At 38.0% G+C, this 24,411-nt stretch overlaps 1 protein-coding gene across 1 annotated transcript; it reads left to right on the top strand.

The window, feature by feature from the left end:
• The first annotated feature begins 205 nt into the window (after nucleotides 1-205).
• mmp23ba (matrix metallopeptidase 23ba) lies at nucleotides 206-23,808 on the top strand. Its single transcript, XM_036578927.1, has 8 exons — nucleotides 206-476; nucleotides 11,196-11,335; nucleotides 12,706-12,845; nucleotides 16,007-16,174; nucleotides 17,691-17,855; nucleotides 18,608-18,718; nucleotides 22,329-22,455; nucleotides 23,284-23,808. The coding sequence occupies exons 1-8, from the start codon at nucleotides 366-368 to the stop codon at nucleotides 23,456-23,458; spliced, it is 1,137 nt and encodes a 378-aa protein (XP_036434820.1). The 5' UTR covers nucleotides 206-365; the 3' UTR covers nucleotides 23,459-23,808.
• The last annotated feature ends 603 nt before the right edge of the window (nucleotides 23,809-24,411 follow it).

Raw genomic sequence — 24,411 nt, 5'->3', positions numbered from 1 at the left:
ATAGGCTTAGAACAAGGCACATGTCCGGAGTCTGAGGAAAAAAGACACTGTGTGTGTGTGTGTGTGTGTGTGTGTGTGTGTGAGAGAGAGAGAGAGAGAGAGAGAGAGAGAGAGAGAGAGAGAGAGAAAAAAAGAGAGAGAGAGAGAGCGAGAGAGAGAGAGAGAGAGAGAGAGGCGGGGGGGTGTGGGGGGAGGTTACAGCTTCACAGTGTGGAGCACTGACGGCTCGTCCCCTCAGCCGGAGGTACCTCAGTCCTCTCGCCCGAGCCTTGCACGCTCTTCTAGCCCCGATGGAAACCCCGCGGAGCGGAGAGGAGTAGACGCCGGAGGAGTGCCGCGCTTCTCCGCCGAGCCTGTCGCCAGCCATGGCGAGCTCAAAGCGAAAGCAGGACTGCGGCTTAGCCCTGGTGGCCGTGCTCGGGGTGTGCTTAGCGGCGCTGCACGGAGCCACAGCCTTCCCTCTGTGGACATCTGAGGTATGGAGGGGGCTTTAGTCGCCCCCAGACGGAGTTCATCACTTTAAACGTAAAAGAAATGTTTGTTTATTTTGAGCGCCAAGGACTGCTTGGCTGCTTCTACTGCTTTCTCCTGCATTAGCATCATTAGCACCGAGAGTTTAACGTTACCTCAGAAGTTCGGAGGAGAGTGGAGAGTTTCCATCAGAAGTAGGAAAACGCAGCTGCAGAAAAATTGTCATAAACATTTAGCAAATATTTTAATTGAAGCGTGTTTTTAAAAGTTAAAACATTACACTTTATTCAGTTTTTAATGAGAAACGAAAAACTGCCATCTTTTACTTACTCTATTCAATTGGACCTACGTGATCGAATCGCACTTGTGTAATCGTATTGGACCTATGTCATCCAATTGGATGGAAAATGTACGTGCAACTAGTTGAAATTCACGCCTTTTCACTCCTGTATATTTTTGTAATGTAACTTGGCGCATACACGGTAAGAGATGCCGTTAGAGCGAATAGCCTGTGTGTTTTTATCGCTTTACACATGAATATGAATCGATATGTATGTTTAATAGACTTGCTTTTCTAACTGACTTCCAGCCTTTCTGAAGGCTTCATGAGCAGTTATGACATAACATTAAAGGGACATTCCAGCTTAAAACTATCGTTCAGTATGTTATTTTTCATGTTATGTAATGTTATTGGTTTGACAGAATTAACAAATTTGTATCCAATTTGTTGTTTTGTCCTTCAGTGTACTCTCACTACAAATCCCAGCATGCATTATGCACATATTCCATACAGCCATTCAGAATCTCCCTCACCACAATAAAGAATTTCTGCTGCTAGCATAGCCAGTGATGTATAAACAAATAAACATAGGTGATGTTCGGCCTGCAAGAACTAATGTTAGCTATCTGCTGCATTAGCCAGCTAGCGATGATGAAAAAAAAAAACAGCCTGCCTTCGACTATCCACCCTGAAATGCTTGTAGTTTTTCAAAATGTCATGCAACCTTCAAGATGCATCATCAGGAGAGGGTTTTCCTAGTCTTCAAACCAGAAAACCTCACACTAGAGACAACTGTAATACCAATGTAGTAAACTATGCATGTTTACAACAGATTTAATTAAAGATTACATTTGTTTCTATTTTGGCCTAAGAGTCCCTTTAAATTACTTTTGTGAATGACAAAAAACACACCTCTTTATTTCTGTGATGATGAAATGTCTTCAGGTCATCACAGTGGAGTTTAAATGCAGTTTCCTGCTTTCTGCTTGAATTTCCAAGGAACATTAGCCTATGCTACATTAGTGACTGTTGCATAGTAATTCAATTTTTCCATATTTTTTGTGGATGATGAAATAGTTGGACGTGTATGATGGTTTGTATTTGACCTTTTCCTGGGCTAAAAAAGTCTTATTAGTCTAATTTGCCTGTTGCTGTCATGACTGACTGTTTACACATGAAGGCAATACTGTCAGCAGGTGTGTTATTGCTAGCAATCACTCAGTCATTCAGGCCTTGATTAAAGACTGAGTTACTAAAGCTATATTAAAGTTGATCCATGCTTGCACAGATAAACCTTTGTCTTTAAGTTGGCGGGAGTGTGGAGGGACTCCATGGAAAGGCTCTTCCAGAGGTTTGAGCACTGTTTCTTAAGCATTACTCAGGGTAAGTGTAGTGTCAGGTTTGGGGTTAGTGGTTTCTGGCAGGGTTTATGGTGGTAGGCCTTGTGAAGCAGCCACACCGCTTTTGGATTTAATTGAGCATAGGCTGCCAGATGCTGGTGTTTCAAGTACACTTTGATGCTTCTTCTGGTCAGCGAGGCCTTTGGGTTCCTCCTGTCGTCTTTAGCCTTACATAAAACCAATGGTCAAACTTTTTGGAGTTCTTTAGGTTGTGTATATTAGAAAACCCTTTCTATTGCTGGGTAGATCAGTTTTGTAGACGTTTTGATCGGAGCTATGAGTCCTAAAGGGTCCTCTTATCCCTAACACAAGATTTAGAGTCTTAATGTCAGAGGCGAACCTTGAAGACCTTCTAGGCATTCAGAGAAGTCCTAATGATATTTGTGTAACTTTTAGTTCATTTTTATTTAACAGAATCATCCTGCTTGTTTGATTTATTGTGTTCAAGCATTGTAGTAATACTCTTAATTTGTTTTGGTTGGAAACAAAGGGTTCAGTTCTTGAAACATCCAACAGAATTGTCTAGTCAGGATTTTTTCCTTGTGATATCTAGCTATATACAGCCAAGCTAGCTCTCCCAATGGTTAGGCCTTCAAGAGCTGAACATTAGATTAACTACCAGTATCATAAGGAACTGACAGTAAAGGGTTTTCTATCTACCTCTTTTATGCAGTTTTTTAAAAAAGGGACATAAAAAACTACATGTAAGAGCCAGAAATGTAAAAAAATAAACGGCTAAATAGCGAAAAAGAAGTTTATAGACATGAATGAGGTGAAATAGTTGGCTATCAATAAAAGAGAAGTGCGATGGAGATGAAGTGCTGAACGAAATTCAAATGTTTGGCACTACATCCTCTGAGAACTGTTTGCCCTGATGGCCTTCGCGGGGGTTCGGTTGGCAACAGCGAAGTGGGACAGTGACCTCAGCCCTCATTAAATGGGCCACTGCCTGTTCGGGACTGTTAGAGCTACAGCCACGTACAGTTGACAAAAGGTTGTCAAAACTGTTCTGCTGAGGACTCCTCCGCCACATACGGCACACACCTTGACTGAGACTTGTCTCGCGCTGAATGGTGTAAGCGTGTCACAACATCTTCAGGAATTTGCACAAAACAGTAGCTGATGGAAACTTATTAATTTACATTTTATTTTACCAGCTTATTGGAAATTCACATAAAATTTGCAGTACGTTTGAATGGCATTTTAATTTACACAAGGTGGGACCAGTTTTGTGAGTAAAAAACATTACTTTAGGCCTTCTGGAAATCCTAAATATGTCGCTGAGTGGCAGTGCTTTTCAGTCAGATGTTAGAAAAATGTTCATGCAAATTGCTGTTAACTTAGTGCTAAAATACTATTAGAATCTCATAGGGGCACTAGCAAAAATGTGCATTATCACAGAGGTGTTTTTTTGACTGAGTTTGGATATTTATGGCCCAAACTGAAGGCCTAGATCTAACAGTCATGGTTCGCCATTGGTTTATGTCATACCATGATGTCGGCTTGGGGATTAGGTGCTTAACCTGTGATCTAAAGGTTACTAATGTGAGAGGACTTGAACGCCACGTCAGCATGAGTAATTGCTTAAATGACTTTGTTGGCAAGAATCTTCAAACAAAGTACCTCCGGTTGAGTCTTGCAGAATCATTTTGGAGGCAAAGGGGTTTTTTATATTTAAATATTTGTATCCAGAAACTCCACAGACCCGTCAGGAACACTTTTTACAAAGAGCGCAGCCATGCAATGCGTCATATGATTATATGCATTGATCTGACATCAAAGCTTATGTAAGTGGCTCCTCAGCACAGCCCTCGTGTAAACGGCCCTGCCAGACAGTTTAGGACTGGCCTGAATGATACCGTGTACATTAGCAATGAAAGAGCACCAAGTCCGTCTCTACTCTTTGTGCGATCAAGCTGCGCTCCAAGTCGTTCCCCAAAAGCAAACCCTGTCATCGTTTTGAGGGTTCGACAGTGCCGCGCTTGCCTCGGACTTCAAACACCATTTCTTTTTACTCCCATTTTCCATTTATTTTCCTCAGGAAAAAAGAGAAGGCGTCTGCCAAGAGTGCAGCTTAGAACAACAAGCCTGCAAAAGCATTTGATATGAAGCCAGACTACATGGCCTGTTCTGGGACTGTTTCGACTCAGGAATGTCTCCTCTGCCTCGCTGGCCCCCCAAAAAAAGGCCTCCGCCATCTCTCTTCTCTCTCTCTCTTCATAAACCGCCGTTATCAGCTTTTACGGGAAATCCAGACGGGTCATCTCAAACTTTGGCCGGAGCCCAGTGTGGATCTCTGGCCACTCTTGACCAGAGGATTAGCATTAAAAAAGGTTAATCAAAGCTCATTGCGCCACGTACAGAGATTATTTCCGTTATCGGCTGAAGCAGATATTTAGCTCAAAGAACGTAAGTTCTTTATAAAACATCGTGGAGGAGCCTGAAGTCCATGCCAAGTCTGTAAACTTTTAACCCAGACACTTCCTGGCACTCTGTAAAGCGTGCATGTGTGTGTTCCAATACTGGAGACTGCGGTTCAGTGTTGGGTTACTGCAGCGGTAGCTTAAGTGCTAGAGACGGCATGATACCACTTTTTCTTTTCTGACACCAATACTGATACTGAAAGCATTGATATGGATCCAATACTTTCTTTAAAAACTACCAAACTGGGCGCTTGAGGAGGGCAACTGACTAAGCATTGGCCCTAAAACTGGGAGACCATGAGTTTGATCCCTGTGTGCCAGAGCCATCTGTGGCTGGGAGTTCAAGAGAGCATAATTGGACTCTCTGGGTGGGTAGAAGGGTCCTGTCTCTCCTCATCACGCAGTGTGATGCTAGCCAGTGTCTCTTAGCTGAGACAACAAAATTGGCTAGTTAGGCGTGTTGAGCTGTTTAATGATGTTGCGTTAGTGGCAGTTTGAAAATGTGTTTTTTCATGTGTCTTGAGGGAAGCATGTGCTGGCATTCACCTTCCCAGCATGGTAACACTGTGTGATAGAGGGAGACCTGGCGGGTGGAAATTTTAACATTTTTAAACCTACACTATGTACATTTCGGGCATTTGGGGATTTGAAGAGCTCTCTGGTGTGAATGTGTAATTGCATGCAACGTGGGAAAAACATTTTGTAACATTGGTGATGCTTGAGCCCCTTTCCCTGAATCTGATGATTGCGAGCACGTTGAAAGAGTGTTTAAAGAGAATTAAGTCAAAGCTCGGAGAAGGATTTGTCTTCCGAGGATGTGAGTGAATTTTCTACTGTTGTCGTCATAGTTTTATAAGTGTAATGTTGATTTTGCGTTTGAGATCTAAACATTGAGCTGAACCTTCTTTTTGAGCCTGTGTGTGTGACGTTAATAGGTAAAAACGTGTGATGTGGTCCAGAAAACACCAGCGAAATCTTTGAAATTATTATTTCAGCCTTTATAGGATGACTCGCAGCAGCATGTGCACACCATATTTTAGCATTATCTTTTCTGGCAGATGCTATTCACACTAAGTGTAAGTAGAATGAGCCCTGCGATGGACTGGCAGTCTGTCCAGGGTGTATCCTGCCTTACGCCCAGTGACTGTTGGGATGGGCTCCAGCACCAGGATAAGCAGTGTAGAAAGTGTGTGTGTGTGTGTGTGTGTGTGTGTAAATAGAATGATATTGGTTTGTACACTTAGTGTAAATAGCATGATTTTACTATTTATACTTAGTGTTCATAGTAACATGATGCTATTTATATTTACATAATTAAATGCTATTTTATACTATTTCTTAATACTGATTCAGCAATAGTGCCTATATTTCAGCAATAAAAAAATTGCTGCTTTTTTCTGTCAAAGCTATACTTGAGCTCATTTCGAGTCTCAAACGTTCAGGGTGGTGGTGTTATCCACTACACCAGTGACTTTCAAAAAAGTGTACACATGTAACCAAGGGTTATTTTAAATATGACTAATTATTTGCAAAAATAGAACATAATTAGGTCTCATTTGTTAGTCTTAGCTATGTCCGTGCAAAGTAAAACGTTTCTCTTTTTGTTCGTATGAAATTTTTACATCATGGATAAATAGTTGCACACAGGGTCTCTCAGAAAGTAAGATCCTGAGGCCAGACCACCTACAAGTGAAACAGCCACCGTATCTCACCGCATCGACTGAGAAAACAGAGAATAAGCCAAAATGAAGAAAAATACAACGAGTCTTGTTGAGCTGCGGCAAAAACAAACAGGCAGAATGTCTTTAACTGACACAGATTTCCTTTGCTCCTCACAAAAAACGGAAAATTATGACATTGGGAAGGGAGTTTCACCACCTCATTTAGGAACTGGAACTTTATGAGAGCCTTCACCCACAGCTTGATGTTTGTAACTCAGTTTGAGCCCCATTTGAGCTCATTTTGGAGATGCGAACACCATCTGTGAGAAAATAGAGGATAAATAAATCCTTCTACCAGCAAAAGTTCACAAATATCAAACCGTGCGAATAAAATAATTGCATTTTCGCTATTTGAAAAATCACGCATGGTGTGCAGTGTATTATCAGTTACATAATTATATCCAAATAATTTACTGTCGTCAGAAAATACTGCATGAACAAATCATGTGCGTGAAGGCCTTGAGGCTGCACTTGTCCGAGAACAGAAAATGAGTAACTACTGCTCTGCGCTGAATGCTTAGAGGACTTTTTAAATAAAGCTTTAAAGCTAAACAGTTGGAGGCTAAACAAATAGACATCTAAACCTCTTGAATCTGTATTTCTTCAGCATGTCATCAGGCGCTTGGTAGCTGCCAAACAACATCAGCTATCTCATTAGGTGAATTAGAAACTGTTATTTTTTTATTATGTTGCGTTAAATTATAAAATCAAGCAACATTGATTATTGTATTATACTTGTTTGCACTTTAAATGATCTAGTCGGTAATGAGATAAATCTTCTAGGCTGCGGAAGTATTTGTGGTTGGTTGAGTGAGCTACGAGTTACAAAAAGTATGGGAACCTCTGCACTAGCAACTAGTCTACTAGAAGACTGGTTTTTCCTTACTTTTAGACTGTTTTACATTTAATATTTATTGCGTAGTGAATGGAAAACTGCATTCTCTCTTGAACTCCCAATGCTGCCTCATTTTTGTTCATGGAAAATATAAAATGGGAGCAAAAATAAGCGTTTTGGTGTGCTATAGTCACATGCTTTACTAAGCCGTGTTAGTGCAAGTAGACACTGCCTTTTTGTCTCCTGTCTCAGATATGCTCTGTCTTTTAATTTTAATGAAAACATCTTACGTAGTGCAGCTTTCAGTTCACATCGTCATTTATTTTTATGAGCTTAGTATAGTTTAGTGAAGAACAGTAACTTTCAGAAAGCACAAATAATTTTTGAGTGATTTAATTATTTATTTAGTTAGGATTTAAAGTCTTAAAGCCTTTTTTTGTATTAAATTCATTCTACTACACAGTCCTGATGGGTATCAGTTCTGTGCAGGACATTTGCACAGAGATGTTCTCCGCTGAGTAAAGTCTTACCAAATGAGTAAGCTAATTTGCCTTTTAATAGCATATCTTTAATAGCATGTGTTCACTGCTTAAAAATGTCTGCATGTGCGCGCGTGTACATGTTTATTTGGTGGGGACGGTTCCAATGGCACAGTGCGACCAAGAATTTTTATTTCCCTGCCTGCTTGTTCCAGAGAAGTCAAGTTCACTAACTCACCGAATGACAAGGCCACCCAAATTTTTTGACTGTCATCCTCAGCTTGTTACATAAGCTACATGTGTAGAACACTGTTTCAAGCCTGCAGCCTGACTGCAGAGCTTAGTTGCATATTTCCAGGCTGTAATTCTCTCTGCAGTGAATGTTTCAATTGTAGTATCATCCATTATGAATATCTTTCATTACAGAAATTGTGGTTGTAGCAGGACTACAAGACAGAAGAGCTTCAGTGGTCCAGTTTGTTTGGTTGACGTTCTTGTAAGGGAAAAACAGAGTAATATCTGTATAGTTTTAATCAGTTCCTTCCCAGAGCTTGTGCTTCATGCTGTCAGTGCAACCGTGTTGTACATGTAAATGTAATTGAAGGGAAATGGGTTGGCTCATTGATGGTGTTGTAATGTTGTGCAGTCTAAGTACAAATAGTTAAACATATAGTTGACATAATGCTGTTTATATATATCGTCGCTGTCCAAAAAAGTGTCTCCAAAATGGCAACTTTGCAGGAGAAGGCAAAAACGTTCTTTACTTTTAATGTAAGTCAATGTAAAGAGATTTAATTCCAAGAAATTTTGCATTTCTGTTGGTCCATTAATCATTAAAATGTTCACACAATATAAAGGACAGCTGCTGTGCTCAAATGATGTAGGACAAATAAAAATGGAAAAAAAGGGAGATACTTGTATTTTTTATGAGACTGAATGTGTGTGGTTACCCTAATTAGACGATGGATGATAAACGGGTTTGAATGAGTTGGCGATAGAATTTCTACATAATTTAATCATAAATAAAGTCATTCAGCATGGTTTGTTGTAAAATGGGGCTTTATAGAGAAACTTACGAATTCTTTACAGTGGTGGTCATAGGAACCAGGGGTCACAGTGTCTACAATTCAAATATAGCCATTTTATTTACTATTCAAAACCACCAGTGAACCTACACATGTCTTCTGGGTTTTTATATGTAATGTTCTTGATGGTAAATTAGTGGTAAATGTGAAAAAAAGATGACAATTCCAGGTATGGATGCATTGATATTAATATTGGTATCGGGTATCAGCCCAGTACTCTGCTTGTCTACTTGTACTCAACCTCCTAAAAATGCATGGATACTAATATCCAGTACCACCCGATACCATGTGACGTAAGCCCAGTTAATGTATGCTGCTGCACTAATGAACAAATAAAACAAGCTGGCAGTAAATGAAGGTCTGCTCACATACAGAAGGGTTGCTGACCTCGTGGAGGTCAAACACAAAGTCCTGCAGGGAATTCACTGTTTTAAAACACACAATCATGACCACTTGCAATAGTGGGGGCGGAGACATGTAGGCTAGCAAAACGGAGGCGAGAAAAGTCAACATTTGCTACCAAAGTCTTTATATGCCCAATTTACTCTGTCTGACAATAGAATTCCAAGGTATTAACATTAATATGGTGATTTTTACAAACTAAAATAGGCTGTGGAGAGACTATATGGTCCGACTGTGTATATTTCAGTGCACAGTGTGGTTTGCTGAACTGCTGTAGCTCAGTTTTTGCTGTGTTTGCTCAGTACTTGGTGCGCAGCGTATTATTTTGAATGAAACATCTTTATTGGACATTTATCATAGACAGAGGTGTCTGTAGAGGCTGCGTTTCACATAACATGTCAGTTGAACCAGATTTTTTCGTGCAGCGTGAGCATATAAATGGTAGCTGTTGTTTGTACATGATGGTCTATTCAAACATACAGTGTGAGTCACTAAAGAACAAGATTTCTGAAATCGCACAGTGTATGTCTGGTTTTAGAGGAGATTCACCTACAGCTCAATCAGCCAAGACTTAAGACTCCACATGTGAGCTCCTCGGATGCTTTAGCCTCTTGCTGTCACTGTGTTACAGAGATTGTTGTTCAAAAAGACAGGTAAGGAGAATAGGATCAAAACTATGAAACATACTTACAGCTGCATGTGAAACAAAACCCAAGGACTCTTCTTCACTGCAACCCTATTCAATTCAAGGCAACTAATATAACATAGCCAGCTAATGCATGTCATTTAAAATCAGCTAGATTTTAATGATTTTAATGAAGGTAACAACTACTTAATTCTAAGTAGGTAATTCATTATGGTATCGGACTTGGTTTCGGCGACTACTACAAAAATGTACTCATACTCGGTCTGAAAAAAATGGTACCTCTAATTTTGACTCAGTAAGTTTCTCTAGAACTGCGCAAATCACATCAAACCACTCTGAATGACTTTCTTAATTATTTAATTGTGCAGAAATGTAAAAAAATCAGTGGCATTCCTCTTTAACATAGTGTTGACAATACAGCTAATTTAAATGTGCATAGTCTTTATACTTGTCACCAGTAGTAACCTACACTTATTTAACTTAATAAAGGATTGTTTTAGATGCATTCATGGATGTGCATGTGTAAAATATGAATGCTCTATACATTGAAAAGCACTTTTGCCTTTATTTTGCTTAACCCCCACACTGGGACACTCAGGCCTGCTGAATATTTTGTAGATGTTACTATGGATATTAACCCTTGAAATTTCAGTTTTTTTCTAGACTTAATTTACATTACATGGTTATTTAAATGTAATCATATGACTGCAGTTACATAATAATGGCATAATTAATTACATTCACACTTGAGTCTGTATTGATAGGTTCAAGTCTGCATGTGCACAGTTTTTTCTGTTTTTGTTTTGATGTTACGAAATGACAGAAAACGTGGCAGAAATGTAGAACACACACATGGCAAAGCAAGACTGTTTGCACAACTTCATCATCAAAGTCAGTGCACAATAAAACATCTCCTCTTCGACTAACAAAAACAAATGTGGTATCAATTGAAAGTTTACGATCCACACTTTTAAGAGAATTTCTCTTCTTGTTCCAATGAGCTACACTGATAAAAATACAGATTTAAAAAACGCAGACAGTACTTGCTGTTTCCAACGGTCAATGCTTTCACATGGCTCCCAGGCTGAAGACCCTTTCAAAATATTCCTCACTCCTATACTCATAGATCCTCATAGAGTTTTCAGACTTCTTGTCAACTCTGGCTATAAAGCAGGGTTCAGGCTAACAGACAGACGTCACACAATAGCACCGGTTATGCAACCCTTTGAAACAAAGGCTCTGTCTCGCAGGCCTTTCTTTGCACATTTAGGATTGAGGCTTGTTTATTTGACTTATTCATTCAAGATGTTTTTTCTGGTTTAACAAACCATTTAGGCTATTAGAGAAGTGCAGACCTTAAAGATGCCTGAGGGGAAGAGCCATCATGCGTTCTGGAGCAAACCCAGCACACAGATTTTGGTCATTTGGCTAATCTGAGATTTTTTTGTCCAAGGAAGAAGCTCACATTTCTGGTGTTTTGATCATTGGGATTCGTAAAGATGCCCGCTCCCACGTGCTTCACCTTTCCAGGAACAAACGCTACACCCTGACCCCGGAGAAGCTGAAATGGGACAAATTCAAGCTAACCTACAAGTAGGAACTGGGTTTTTAAAGCATGCTTTTTTCTCCACACATTAAATCATATTGTGAACATCCAAATTTTTTTCCCTCTTGCCAAGACATTCTTGCCAAGCACAAAGGCCTTCTTTGTCTCTGTCAGACAGAAAATTACAGATGATTTTCTCATTTTTAGTTGTGGTGTTAATGTACCACGGACCCTTGTATTGGCATATCTAACTATTTTGCTACTCAGAACATGATTTATATTGTTAATGGAACAATGTGGCAGAAAAACTCCATTTTCCAGAGTGTTTTAGACTCTGTGACATACTGTTATCTGTAAAATCGGACAAAAATTTGCTGTATAGCCAAAAAACAATAGTAGTCGACATTTTGTAGCCTGAATTTTGTCCATTGTTTTGTTCATCTTTATGGACAACAGTATACAAGCCCAATTCCGTCAGGTAGAGGAAAAAAATCCCGTTTCTGGCAGCAGAATATAAAAATTTTGACTTAGTATCTTCAAATAATGAATTATTTTCTCGAAATATTGACTAATATCTCAGAATAAGTCAAAATATTGACTCAGAATCCCAAAGTAATTACTCATTCATTCAAAATATTAATACCTCAAAATTATGACTATTTCTCTTGGAATATTGACTTATTATCTCAAAATAATGATTTTTAATGATTTTGAAATACTCTGAAGACATAATGGGTTACTAAATTTCAAAAAAGTAAAACTTTGTTTTGGGACAGTTCTTAGTATGAGATACTAAGTCATTATTTTGACATACTTAATTTCAACATAGTTGAAATTTTGAGAAGAAAATCATGAAGTCAATAAGTCATCTCAACATATTAAGTCAATATTTTATTACATAACTAATGATTTTGACATAGTCAATATTTAAGAAAGTAAGTAATTATTTTGACATAGTAAGTCAAACTTTTAGAAACTACATTATTTTTATGACATAGTATCTCATAATAACTATTTACTAAGCCATTACTTCAACATGTCATTATTATGAAACTTTGTCATTACTTTCAGATTTTTTTTTCAAAATATTGACTTAATAAGTCATTATTTCAAGATACTGAGTTGATATTTTGACATACTGCTGCCAGAAACAAAGGGGTTGTTTTTCTCCTCTGGGCTTCCATATAGCAGTATGGAACCACGTACTGAAGTCTTTATGAGATTACAGCTCAATGTGGTTTGAGGTATGTGTGTGATTTTTAAGTGTGCAGTTTGAACAATGCTACCTAGTAGTAGTAAGCTTCCATTACTTTTTAGCTACATTAGCCTTGGAGAAAACCAAACTGTTCCTTTAATGTGCGGTTTGGAAGCCTGTAGAGGGACACTTCTGTTGACAGTTCCCGCTGTGTTTCTGTAGACTGCTGTCATTCCCAAGGAACCTAATGAATGCCAGTGACACACGCAGGGGCATCGCCAAAGCTTTCGCTATGTGGAGCGACGTGTCGCCTTTCGGCTTCAGAGAGGTGCCTGCTGATCAGGATGCCGACATCAAAATCGGTACGAGCACAAAGCCAACATCACTGTCAGAATAGCACATTGTAAGTCTGGCCCGCAGAATGTCCACTTAAGTGTCTGGCATTGAGTGTAGCCATTGTTAGTGAACATATTATGTCTGGAAACAATTTCAACAGACCACAGTTGAGCAGACTGTAACTGGTTCCATTTATCTGAAATGGCAGCAAATCACTTGAATGACTGAGTCGTGTATGTTGACCCTTTTTGGGGTCATGTCTTTGCAGTTGTGTGATTTGTTAGGAAATGTATTCCCTATTAACCCTGATAAGATTATTACTACTGTACTATTTAAATGTAATTATGTTTACATAATCAAGTACGTTAAAATGTTATTTATATTTTGTATTGACAGGTTCAAATCTGCACTCTTTTAGCCACTTATGTCAATGTCAATGACAAAAACGTGCCAAATGTGTCAAATTCAAATTAGAATAAAGTATCTACTCTTCTACTTACAAACACAAATGTGGTATTGATTAAAAGATTGAATCACTATTTTCCAGAGACTTTCTCCAAGTTATCGATCGTTGAAATTTTATATCCTTGATTAACAGGTCCGTTCACAGACATTTTGGAGAGCAAGGGCTCAAGGGAAATATGAATTAAACCTAATTTACAGCATGTTGCAAACACTAATATAGGAAAAGCACACATAGTGAGTTTTTCACCAATGTAGCCTAAAATATTAGCATTACCGACTGAGCAGGGATTTGAACCTTTATTGCCAGCCTACAAAACTTAATATTATTATTATTATTGTTGCCCAATATATTATTTAATTACTATGAACTGTTGAGTTGTAATTGTATTTCCTCCTCAGACTCTGGCATAAACCCTGTTTTTTACAATAGTAAAATTTGTTTTGGCAAGTTATTTCAACATAGTAAGTGAATAGATAAAATAAGTAATTACTTTGACAAAATAAGTAATTAATGTGAGATATTAAAATATTATTTTCACATAAGTAATTTAGATATTAAGCCATTACTTTGATGTAATTATTTTACTTACCCAATATACTATCTATTTACTATGCACTGTTCAGTTGTAGCTTGATATCCTCCACAGAGCCTGGCATAATCCCTGTTTTTTAAACTTCTTTTGGCAAGTTATTTCTACTTAGTAAGTCAATATTACGAGATATGAACTCATTATTTATGAAATATACTATGAAATAATCAGAATATTTTGAGAAAATAAGTCATTATTTCAAATAATAATATTTAATATATTTCAAGCTTTATTGCTGCTGAAATGAATCTTGAATAATGGCCATATTAAACACAATTACTATACATTTTGATCAAGTGGGAACTTGTACAGTGTAAGGGCAAAAGGTCAGGAGCCTTCCAGGCCTTCCATCTGTGCATGTGCCTGATAAATTAAAGGATTTCATAATAATTTATTTTACATTATCTGAATGAACTGGCAACACAGCACATATATCTCAACTTCGCAACATTTTTTTCATTACACTTTCAAGATGTAGAGGCCAATTTGAGTACCAACTCAGCACAGTACCAACTGTTGTCTGTTAATGCTTTGTTACTGCTTTGGCATTACAATTTGGCAGTTTAGGCTTTTTAAAATTTTAATTCAAGTAATTCAAGAGAGTTTAAGTCAAGAAAGTATGTTGTGCACTTCTCATGTTCCTAAATGAATATGTACTGTCCATTATTATTGTCTTAAACCAAAAAAATAATTACCCCTTCAGAAATACTTAAGTTGTTGCAATTACATGTACAATGTATTTTTAACAGTCATTTGGATATGTTTTTACAAATGTACATACCATGTACACATACAGATATAAGCAAATGCAGTTGTAAGCATCGGCAGTAACAACTTGGAACATATTAAATGGGGATAGTAAAAAGAGAGAACGTTGTTGGTTAGAATGACCTGAACTACAGCTTTGGAAACAAAACAGAATAATGTTATTGCTGAAATATAGGCTAAAACGGCTGAGCCAGTATCACTAAGTTATACAGTGGAGTCCAAAAGTCTGAGACTACACTGAAAATCTGGTATTTTTTTTAATCAACAGCATTTTAGAACCTTAAAAATTTCTAAAGCAAAGTTAAAAAGAAATAAATTTGGAATATATTTGACATATATAATATTTGATCTACTCTTCAGAGGCTTTTGCACACACTTGTAGAGTCCATGCCACCTTGAATCCACACTGTAATTAAAGCAAGAGGGACATACCACATACTAACAAATTCTGAAATTCATGTAAACATTTAAATCTTTTTCTCAAGTTGTTATGGTGTTAATATCATTCGTAATGAAAAACTTATGTATTAAAAATTAGAAAGTAATGCAAAACAGAGGCATTTTCACCAGTGGTCTCTGATGTTTGGACCACATTGTGTAAAATAGCATATAATTATGATTAATTGTGTATCAGTATGATGTTACTGTGAACACAAAGTGTAAACAGTAAAATCATGCTATTTACACTAAGTGTACAAACTAACATCATTCTGTTTACTTAAACAACATCTGCTTATATATGTTTATACCACATGTCTAAACATTAATTGTGCATTTTCTGTACCAGTACCCACAGATATAGAAATACCAGTTGTGTGTCAGCTCAGCATGTTTATATTGGGTTAAAGTGCAGGTCATAAACAAGCAATTTGTGACTCAGTTTTCCTTTTATGCACGTGGCATGATTAGTTCAGACGAGGTGAATCCAAAACTATAAAATAAATCCCAGGTCACTACTGTGCCAGTAACCTGCAAAGAGATCGAAACTAAAATAAAATCTAATGAGCAGAATCTAATACAAACAAAACGTGACACATAAATGGCGAGCTGCAGTGGAGTTTATGGAACTTTGGCAAGGTTCGGGATGTTCTGGGTCAAAGTCAAAAAGTGCATCCTCAGGGGGTTTGGAAATTCTTGTCAGAGTCTATGTCAGCGACCGGTGTCAAAGAAATTACAGTCAATCCCCATGTATGTGCACCTCAGGGAGACATTCAGTGTTGGTTCCAGCATAAATTTGTGGAGTTGACTCCTCAAATTTATGCTCTTAAGGGCCATTTACAGCTTTTGGAGAACGTGTCCTGCCGATCTTGAGTCAGTCGTCTATGTTGGAAAGCTGAATATGACTCAGTGTTCTGCTTTGGCAGGCTTCTACCCTGTAAACCATACAGACTGTCTGCAGTCCTACCTGCATCACTGTTTCGACGGCATCACCGGCGAACTGGCCCACGCCTTCTTCCCCCCGACTGGAGAAATCCACTTTGACGATGATGAATACTGGATTTTGGGGAATATGCGCTTCAGCTGGAAGAAAGGCTAGTACTTTTGAAGCATCCAGAAAGTGTACACATGCCTTTATTGCAAAAAGACTGCTTACTTTTCATTATTTCTGTCTCTGTTTCTCAGTGATGAAATGTATAGTGATTACGCCAACATTACACGACAAAACCAGTACTTAAATTTCACCAGAATTTTCCTGGTAAACTGTTTGGCTACCAGGGCAAGCTTGTAGGAAAGGAAAAAGAGATGTTGGAGAATTAGATGTAAAGATTGTGAGTAGGGGAGAGAGTGGAATAAATCTAACACATTGATTTTTGCGCAATAATTTAAAAAAATATTTGAGCAAGATTAGTAATTCTTACACAAACTACATACAAATCTCGGGTAGAAATGAAATCACAAACAATGGGCCTCATTCATCAACAGTTCTACAATATACAAATATCAGCACAGTATGACATCTGTAGTATGTTTTTGATGAATCTGTGCATAAAAAAACTTCCAGGAAATTGACTTTGTTGAATTTATAAGGGAGGAGAAGAACTTTGGGGAGGCTTAGTTGTAACACAGCATTAAAAGTAACCTCAAGTGTGGAAGCTGTACTTTAGTCTGGCTAGCTCTCACTGTGCATAGTTTATATGTTTCAAAATGGTGCTGTATTACAGCCACCAAGAAGGTGAATAAAATATGAGTGAGAATTTTGTGACAACACAATTCAGAAATTAAAAAAAAGACCCTTTTGGTACAAAAACTGTTCTTTTTTTTCATGGTGAGTTAGACTGCTGTCCAGCTTCACAGATGGTGATGCTTTGGGAATACGAGAAGATGACCAAAAGCATGCTCTGCTTGCTTGCAAATTTCCATGTGACATTATACCCCGCATTGTGCTTCACTCTCCCCTGTCGTTCGCAGTTCAAGATGGACTGGTCTGAAGATTGGTCACTAATTTGACTTGGTGTCAGAACTTTGCTTCTTTTTGCTGGAGCTATGAGGCTACTAAATCAAGCAGTTAATACTTAGTATTAAGTAATGGAAACCAGAGCCAGTGATCAAAACCAGGCATCTGGGTGTGTCTTATCAGAGTATAGTGGTGGAGGACAGGTTATATTGAAAGCTTATAGCACATCTACAGTCAAATGTATGAGTCTGTTTTGTGGTGTCGTGTAATAGAAGGTTTGCAATTTTTTTTAGAGGGATGGCATAGCAGGTATCGACAAAGTTTAAGCATTTTTTTTATCCGATCCAAACCTCTTTGTGTACTACAGAATTAGAGCTCTGCAGAATCAACATTTTTAACATACAAAATATTGTAAATTAAATTGAGCCTTGACCTCAGAAATCAAAAACTGTATCAAACCTGAAAATATGTACACCTCTAATATTTTAAAAGGCAATGAAAAGGCCAGATTACACATTCTATGCAGACTCCTGTTTGAAATGTTAGATATGCAAGAGCTAGGTCTGAAAGACCCTGGCTAGAGGGTCTAGCAATCTATTTTTTTCCCAAAATTACATGACTGTTATGTGACTGTGTGATTGTTCTCTGAACAGGAGTATGGCTGACTGACCTGGTACATGTAGCAGCTCATGAAATTGGTCATGTGTTGGGTCTGATGCACTCCCAGAATCCTACGGCCATAATGCATCTCAACGCTACGCTGACAGGGCGCAAACTCATAACACAGGACGATGTCTGGGGTCTACATCGACTATACGGTGGGTAACCTACGAGCAGAACAAACAAAATGTCTGAACATGCTGGTCAACTTTACAGCTTGTAAAACGTAAATACATTAATAATATTAACTTTATGGAACATAGAAAAAAGCTGAGAACTGTGCACTGATTTGAACAGTAGTTACAATGGAAAACTGATTTGAAATAAAAAGAGTTTGATGTAGCATGGAAACATTATTAAAGTTTCAAAACATATCCAGACCATACAGTTTTTGAGATGTCATGAGAACCAGCACGTTTACATATAACTGCCTGTTCAGCCTACAGCAGTTTGACTCCACCCATTCAAGCTGAAGTCAGCATTTAAGCCCAAACTGCTTAATGAATGAGGCACAATACAGGGCAGACAATCATTTTTACATATATGTCAGGCACAGTCACAAAAACCAGCCTGTTCAATGGTCAGGGATAGAGGCAGGGAAATAGTCATGTAAAATGAATTATGACTGTTTTTGATACATAAAACCTCATAAACGTTATAATTGGACCTCAGGGTAAACAAGTAAAATATGGGAAAATGTAGGACATGGGCCATGATTGCAGGAATTTCTTGACATAGAACAAAAATGTTGGCAAAAAGTGCTTATAAGAAAGTCAGTGCGACTCTCTGAAGCCTTTTTTAAATTCTCTCTGTATTTCTATGGCCTTTCTTGCATATCCTCTCTCTCCTCTCTTGCCTTGCCCATCTCCCCCTCCCTTCCTAATTCCTCTCTCCTTCTCTCTCCCTCCAGGATGTTTGGATAGATTATTTATCTGTCCCGCTTGGGCCAGGAAAGGCTACTGCGAAAGCAAAAGAAAGCTCATGCAGAAGCATTGCCCCTACAGCTGCGACTTCTGTTACGGTAAGAGCAACCATTGGTGCCGGTTCAATTCTTCAGAAACAGAAGTAGACAGACATTAAAATATAGAAGTTCTGTAATTTAGCTGAGAGTAAAGGGAATAACAGCCAGTAACATTATTGCCTTATAAGCAACAATCAAACTTTGACGCAGCCAGACACATGTAGACCCTGTCACTTGTCTGAGCTACAATAGCTGTGCTTTAACCACTGAAAGAATATCTGGAAGCACAGAGTAAGTGTTGGGAAACAGTCACATAAAAGAGCATAATTCATTCTTGTAAGTACATTTCATGACAGTTCATTTTATTCATAAAGGGCTTGTAAATTAGCTGATGAGTTGAGTCACGAGTTGGACCAGGTTTAGGAAACACTAGAATAGTTTCTTATTAAAGACTGAGCAAAACTGATTTTTAGTTTCTGTGAAACAAATAATTTGTCAAACTATTTTATACATTTCAACCATCCACCACAAAGTTAAACACTAGTGTTGAACTCCAATATTCATGACAGCCTTTTGAGTAACAGCCTTTATGTCAGAAAGTTAATGGCCCAGTTTTTCCAAGTATAACACGGTAGAAATGAGCATCACCCAATCTTGCATATACTATCAATACAAAACACAATCTAGGGATGAGAGAATATGCAGACATCCAAACTCATGTTACTATTTAAAGTGAACAGCCTGAAAAAAAAATACTAAACATACCCCACATAAAAATTCAGTGTTGACAGTCCTGTAACGTTCAGAGATTTGAATGAGATGTAAGTTGAAATATTCTTCAAATCTCAGTAAGCTAGAGTAGCGTTTAATATTAAACACTGCGTGGAAGTGTGAATGTACACCAGTGTTAGTGTATAAATAAGCAATATAAGGTGTGCTATAGTCAAGCAGTGTTGTAATAGCAAACAGGGCAGCAGTGTAGAATAAAACACTTTAGAGTGGCAATGGGACAAACGGGACTTATGCAGATATCTGATCATTTTTATGCACATATCTACTGATATGGATGTATATCGAAACATTTATAGAATGTGAAAAAAATAGTACTAAATCCGCCTGGATTAGCATTATGAAGAAATGAAACAATTCTTTCTGTAGGGTTACGAGAGCAGTTTAGAAATAAAATTCAGATATATTAGCACAGTACCCCAGCGTCACCTAAACATTCTGCTCCTCAAGAGTACAATAAATACATCATCAAATACTGGTTTGAAGTATTGGTCAAATGTGCACACCTGTCCAAAACCAATGTAATTCCGATATCACCAACATGCATCGAAACAGAGCAATGCAGATTATTAAAGATTAAGCTGTTACGAATCCATAAACCAAAGCATTCTAATTGCAGGTGTCCATCAAAGGCATTTGGCCAGTGAAGTAAAAAGATTATGCCCAATCACTAAAAGATGAAGATGAGGTAATAGATCAGGGCAAAACACCTTCTGGGAGTGTTTCTAGGCATGTTTAGTTTATATTTTTGGAAAAATGGCACTGTCTTGGTTGAAAAACCATTTTCAGTTTGTGTTTAGGGGGGCCAGTTTCCTTTTCAGAAAGCAAAATACACACTTCATTAGATATAAATTAGGAAATCGACTTGGCGAGTGCAAAACTTTCCACTTTGCCTTGGATCAACAGTCATTTTAGCAGTGTGTTTTGTTTCGTCCTGCCCTGCCACCAAATACATCTGGAAACATTTTTCATTAGTACAGACAAAAAAGTGTTTCTGTACACTATTAAAGTTTTCTTTTAAGATCATCTTCAGTTATATCACCATTAAAAATGGGACACTTGTTTCACATAAGAGGTGTGTTTCACTTTTATCCACTGTTTAATCTTCCCATACTAATTAGCAGGAGCTTCTGATTTATTTTGTCCACTCTGCCAATACACGTCTTTTTTGCTTGGAACAGCTTCCCTTTCCAAAGCTTTGGCATTGTACTCAGTCATTTAGATTTTGAAATTTATTGTACTAAAATGGAAATTCCACCCATTTTTCAAAATTTCTACATTATTAAATGATTAAGATATAAAGAGAGTCATTCAGAGTGGTTTGATGTGAAATGCGCCATTCTAGAGAAACTTGAAAGTACGAATTGTTCAGAACCAGATGTCTGAAGAGCTTGTCACAGAATTTTTATGTACATATTAATAGTCTCAGATACATTACCTGACAACTGATACATTGCTGTATGATGTCTTTGAGATAATGTTTTGGCCTAAAGGTATTTTTTTTTAATACATTCATGATGAGCACTATTATTCTGATGAGCAGAATAATACCCAAAAACATTTTTTTTCCTGATTGAAATAAAGATGTGCAGCTAATAGAGCTGACAAGATTCATCATTTTTCTATCAAAATCACTATTTGAAAGAGTGCAAGAGTTGCCATTTGAATTATAGCCTGCTTAATTAATAACATTGTCTTAGCAAGAACCGCTACCACTATTTTACATTGCATATGAAATCCCACCACTATAAAGACAGAGTGAAGACGTTTGTCTACAGTGTAACATTTCACATCAAACCACTCAACGTGTACATCTCAACCACTGAAATAAACTGGAAAATCTCCTTGAATTCTGTAACGGGGAATATTAATTGAAACAGCCATTGCAAATAACACCTTTTTAAAATGTAAAATGATTTCTATCATTACAGTGTGATTTACATGAACATTCACATCAGATTTAAGGTGTCAGTAAGCCACATTCATAGTCTGGCCCTAAATTCTGTACATGCACTCATATTTGCACAAATTTTCAGCAATGTGCACAGACGTTAACTAGCTTGAATGGGAAATTCCAGCACAATAAAGTGAATGACACAATGAAGTGATAGACATAACACTGGTGTAAACCAAAATATTCCAGGAACCACTAAGCATTTTAGAAGAGGAAAAAAAACTACTCTGAGATCAGTATGAGGCATCAGGCCTCAATCATTAAGCTATAAAGTACTTGGTGAAGTCTCAAGTCTGGTTACTGGAGTACATCGGATTAGCTGAGGGATCTCAGCGAGGCTCTCAGCTCAGGAATCCAAACATTTTGAGCCAGCCCCGTGTCCTGGAAGAACACAACAGGAAACGTCTCCTCCTCGAGACTCCCCAATGCAGACGGCTTTTCCATCGAAGTGGTGGGATTTGGTTTGCTCAGGGAAGTTAGAGGATGCAGCTCCTAATCTGGTTCTCATTGCAGACAGGGTGCAGTTAGGTCCCGGGGGGGGAAGGTTTCTTGCGTTAATGCAAGCCACTGAAATCTCAGAGTTTGCTTTACAGGCTTCAGATGCAAGAAAAGCAACTTTGGTGTAGAGGTGCAGAGTACAAATGGTCCTTTAGCATAGGAGGAGGCAACTGCATGGATAATGTGACAATTCACAATCAGGATGTAGCGTAAATGACATTAATGAACTTAACATCAATGTTGCTCTTCCAAGCCCAGTTTTGCTTTTCCTTTAGTAACTGAGGAGGTAAAGCATAGTGAAAACAGGAATTTAGTCTAGGACCAGAACTTAAAGGTGACTTTCATAAAGAGCTTTATATATGCATATTGCAGATGTTACATTAGTGCATATCATTGCCAAGTAATGACTTTGTCATGATGCCCAAACAGCATTCCCTTTTCCCACCGTCGCCCCAACTCCAACGCCGCCACGGACCAAACACAAGCTTGTTGCTGAGGGAAAGAAACTCACCTTCCGCTGTGGAAAGAAAATTGCTGCGAAGCAAGGCAAAGTGTAGTGAGTTACTTTTCTTTATCCTCATCACTGAGTACAACAGTAGTGTGGTAGTACTCCAGTACTTTATTTTGTAACCTGTAATGAAATTACTTGCTATAAGCCTCCATGAGAGCTTTGTTAATGTATATTACTATAATAAATTATATACTATACTGTGCAAAAGACAGAGACAACCCTTTTTTCCAGTCAAAAACTACCATTACGTGCAAGTTTATTCATTTTCCAGGAGATACTGCTGAGGAGATTAAAGACAATCTGCTTGCATAAGGAAGAGGAAAATCAGTGGGGGGGGGGGCTGGCAGACCACCAAATCTTTTGCCATCTCATAAAAAGTTTATCCATCTACTTTACAAAGACAACTTAATACTATGGGTCTAAAATGACACGTAGCTGTCAAGCACCTGTTACTGAGAAAAGAAATAAAAAGAAAAAAAAAAACTGTAAACCAAACACCAGTGGCTTTCGTTCTCAGTACAATAGAAAATGCAACCAACTTTTAAGACTACGCTTTTTTTTTCTTTATTTTTTTTTGAAAAACTGAATGCAAGTCTCTTGGAAAGAATGGAAGCTGTAAAAGGCAAATGGTGGATACACTAAATACTGAAAAATGTGATTTTATATTTAGTTGTTGAGACTTTTGTAATTGTCTGTTAAATATGTTTTCTGCTTTTCTCCTGAGGCTGAAAAATGAATAAGTTGATTGCCGTTTTGACAGATTAAATCCATGAATGGTCTCTGACTTTTGGACAATACTGTACTTCTGAATTTTCCTTTGCTTACCCTTAGGTTAGGTTAATCATAATAACCGCTAACATTCTGATCTTCTAGCTGGTACAAAGATGGTGAGTTGCTGGAATTCTCTCACCCTGGCTACATCTCTCTGAAGGACGACCACATTAGCATTGTGGCTAACGCGATCAACGAGGGTACATACACCTGCATCGTGAGGAAGAAGAACAAGGTATTAACAAACTATTCGTGGAAGGTACGGGTGCGCTTCTGACGTCTGGAGTGGACTTCAGTGGAGATTATAGTCAGTCTTAAATGGAAAGAAGCACCGAGTAAAACCAGAATCTGGCAGTTCTGTTTCCTCCTGATCTAAAGAGCTCTGCCATTCTGTGATCAAGTGCTGTATAGGATAGTCATCTGCAATGAGGAAAAAAAAGTGGCAGAACAAATGAGATGGAACCAAACGCTTAAATTCATCACAGCACCACATGGAACCTCACTCTCTTGGGCACATATTCCTCTAGATTAATACTAAATCTACAGTGTTTTGATGTCAGGGTTGTTCTGTTTTTTTGGAAATTGCATTTCCTTAGGTACCAAATAAAAACTTATTCTGTGACAGTTGCCTATTTTCACTTTTGCAGTGAATCATGTTTGTGGGTAAATTGCATCACAATACTGTACGGTAGTAATTCCAGAGCAAAGTAAAAATAATTCCGGCTGGAAAACTTGGGCACAGTATTAGCCATAGCTAACTAGTGTTTTCAACATGTAGCATATTCTGTAGTACTTGGTATCAATCCATTTTATTTAGCCATGTCCTTTGCAAACATGATTAACCAGTGTCTGCCAATACCTTTTGGCATGGATCACGCCAAAAGATTTACTTCAGGTTGACCACTAGTGGCACTTCTGATGTCAACCAGCTAAATCACAGTAGCTAGTCTGCAAGTTTCCAACACTGAATTGGCAACCATGTTGATTTAAGACACGCTAGCAATTTAGTGAGTGGAAATACACGCAGACTAATGTTCAGTGGGAGAAAGCCAGGGAAACATCAGAAATCCAGAAGTCCACCATGAAACAAGGACTTGGAGAAATTATATAACATCAGAAAAAAAACAGGCAAAAGCTTCTTTTATCACTGAAGTTCATGATGCCCAAATCATTAAGTGTCTATGACTAAAATGGAGAAAATTGCCTTGAGAGGAAAGTCACCGTGGCTTC

This window comes from Colossoma macropomum, unplaced genomic scaffold, assembly GCF_904425465.1.
Source record: "Colossoma macropomum unplaced genomic scaffold, Colossoma_macropomum, whole genome shotgun sequence".
NCBI classification, from domain to species: Eukaryota; Metazoa; Chordata; class Actinopteri; order Characiformes; family Serrasalmidae; genus Colossoma; species Colossoma macropomum.
The sequence above is the reverse complement of the archived record's forward strand: the minus strand, read 5'-3'. Positions and strand labels throughout refer to the sequence as shown.

What these genes read in the sequence shown, in the direction of transcription:
- mmp23ba (XM_036578927.1), top strand. Translation starts at nt 366, where the DNA reads ATGGCGAGCTCAAAGCGAAAGCAGGACTGCGGCTTAGCCCTGGTGGCC. An exon ending in GCGCTTCAGCTGGAAGAAAG is followed by an intron (nt 16,175 to 17,690) that starts GCTAGTACTTTT and finishes TTCTCTGAACAG; the next exon opens with GAGTATGGCTGACTGACCTG. An exon ending in GGGTCTACATCGACTATACG is followed by an intron (nt 17,856 to 18,607) that starts GTGGGTAACCTA and finishes CTCTCCCTCCAG; the next exon opens with GATGTTTGGATAGATTATTT.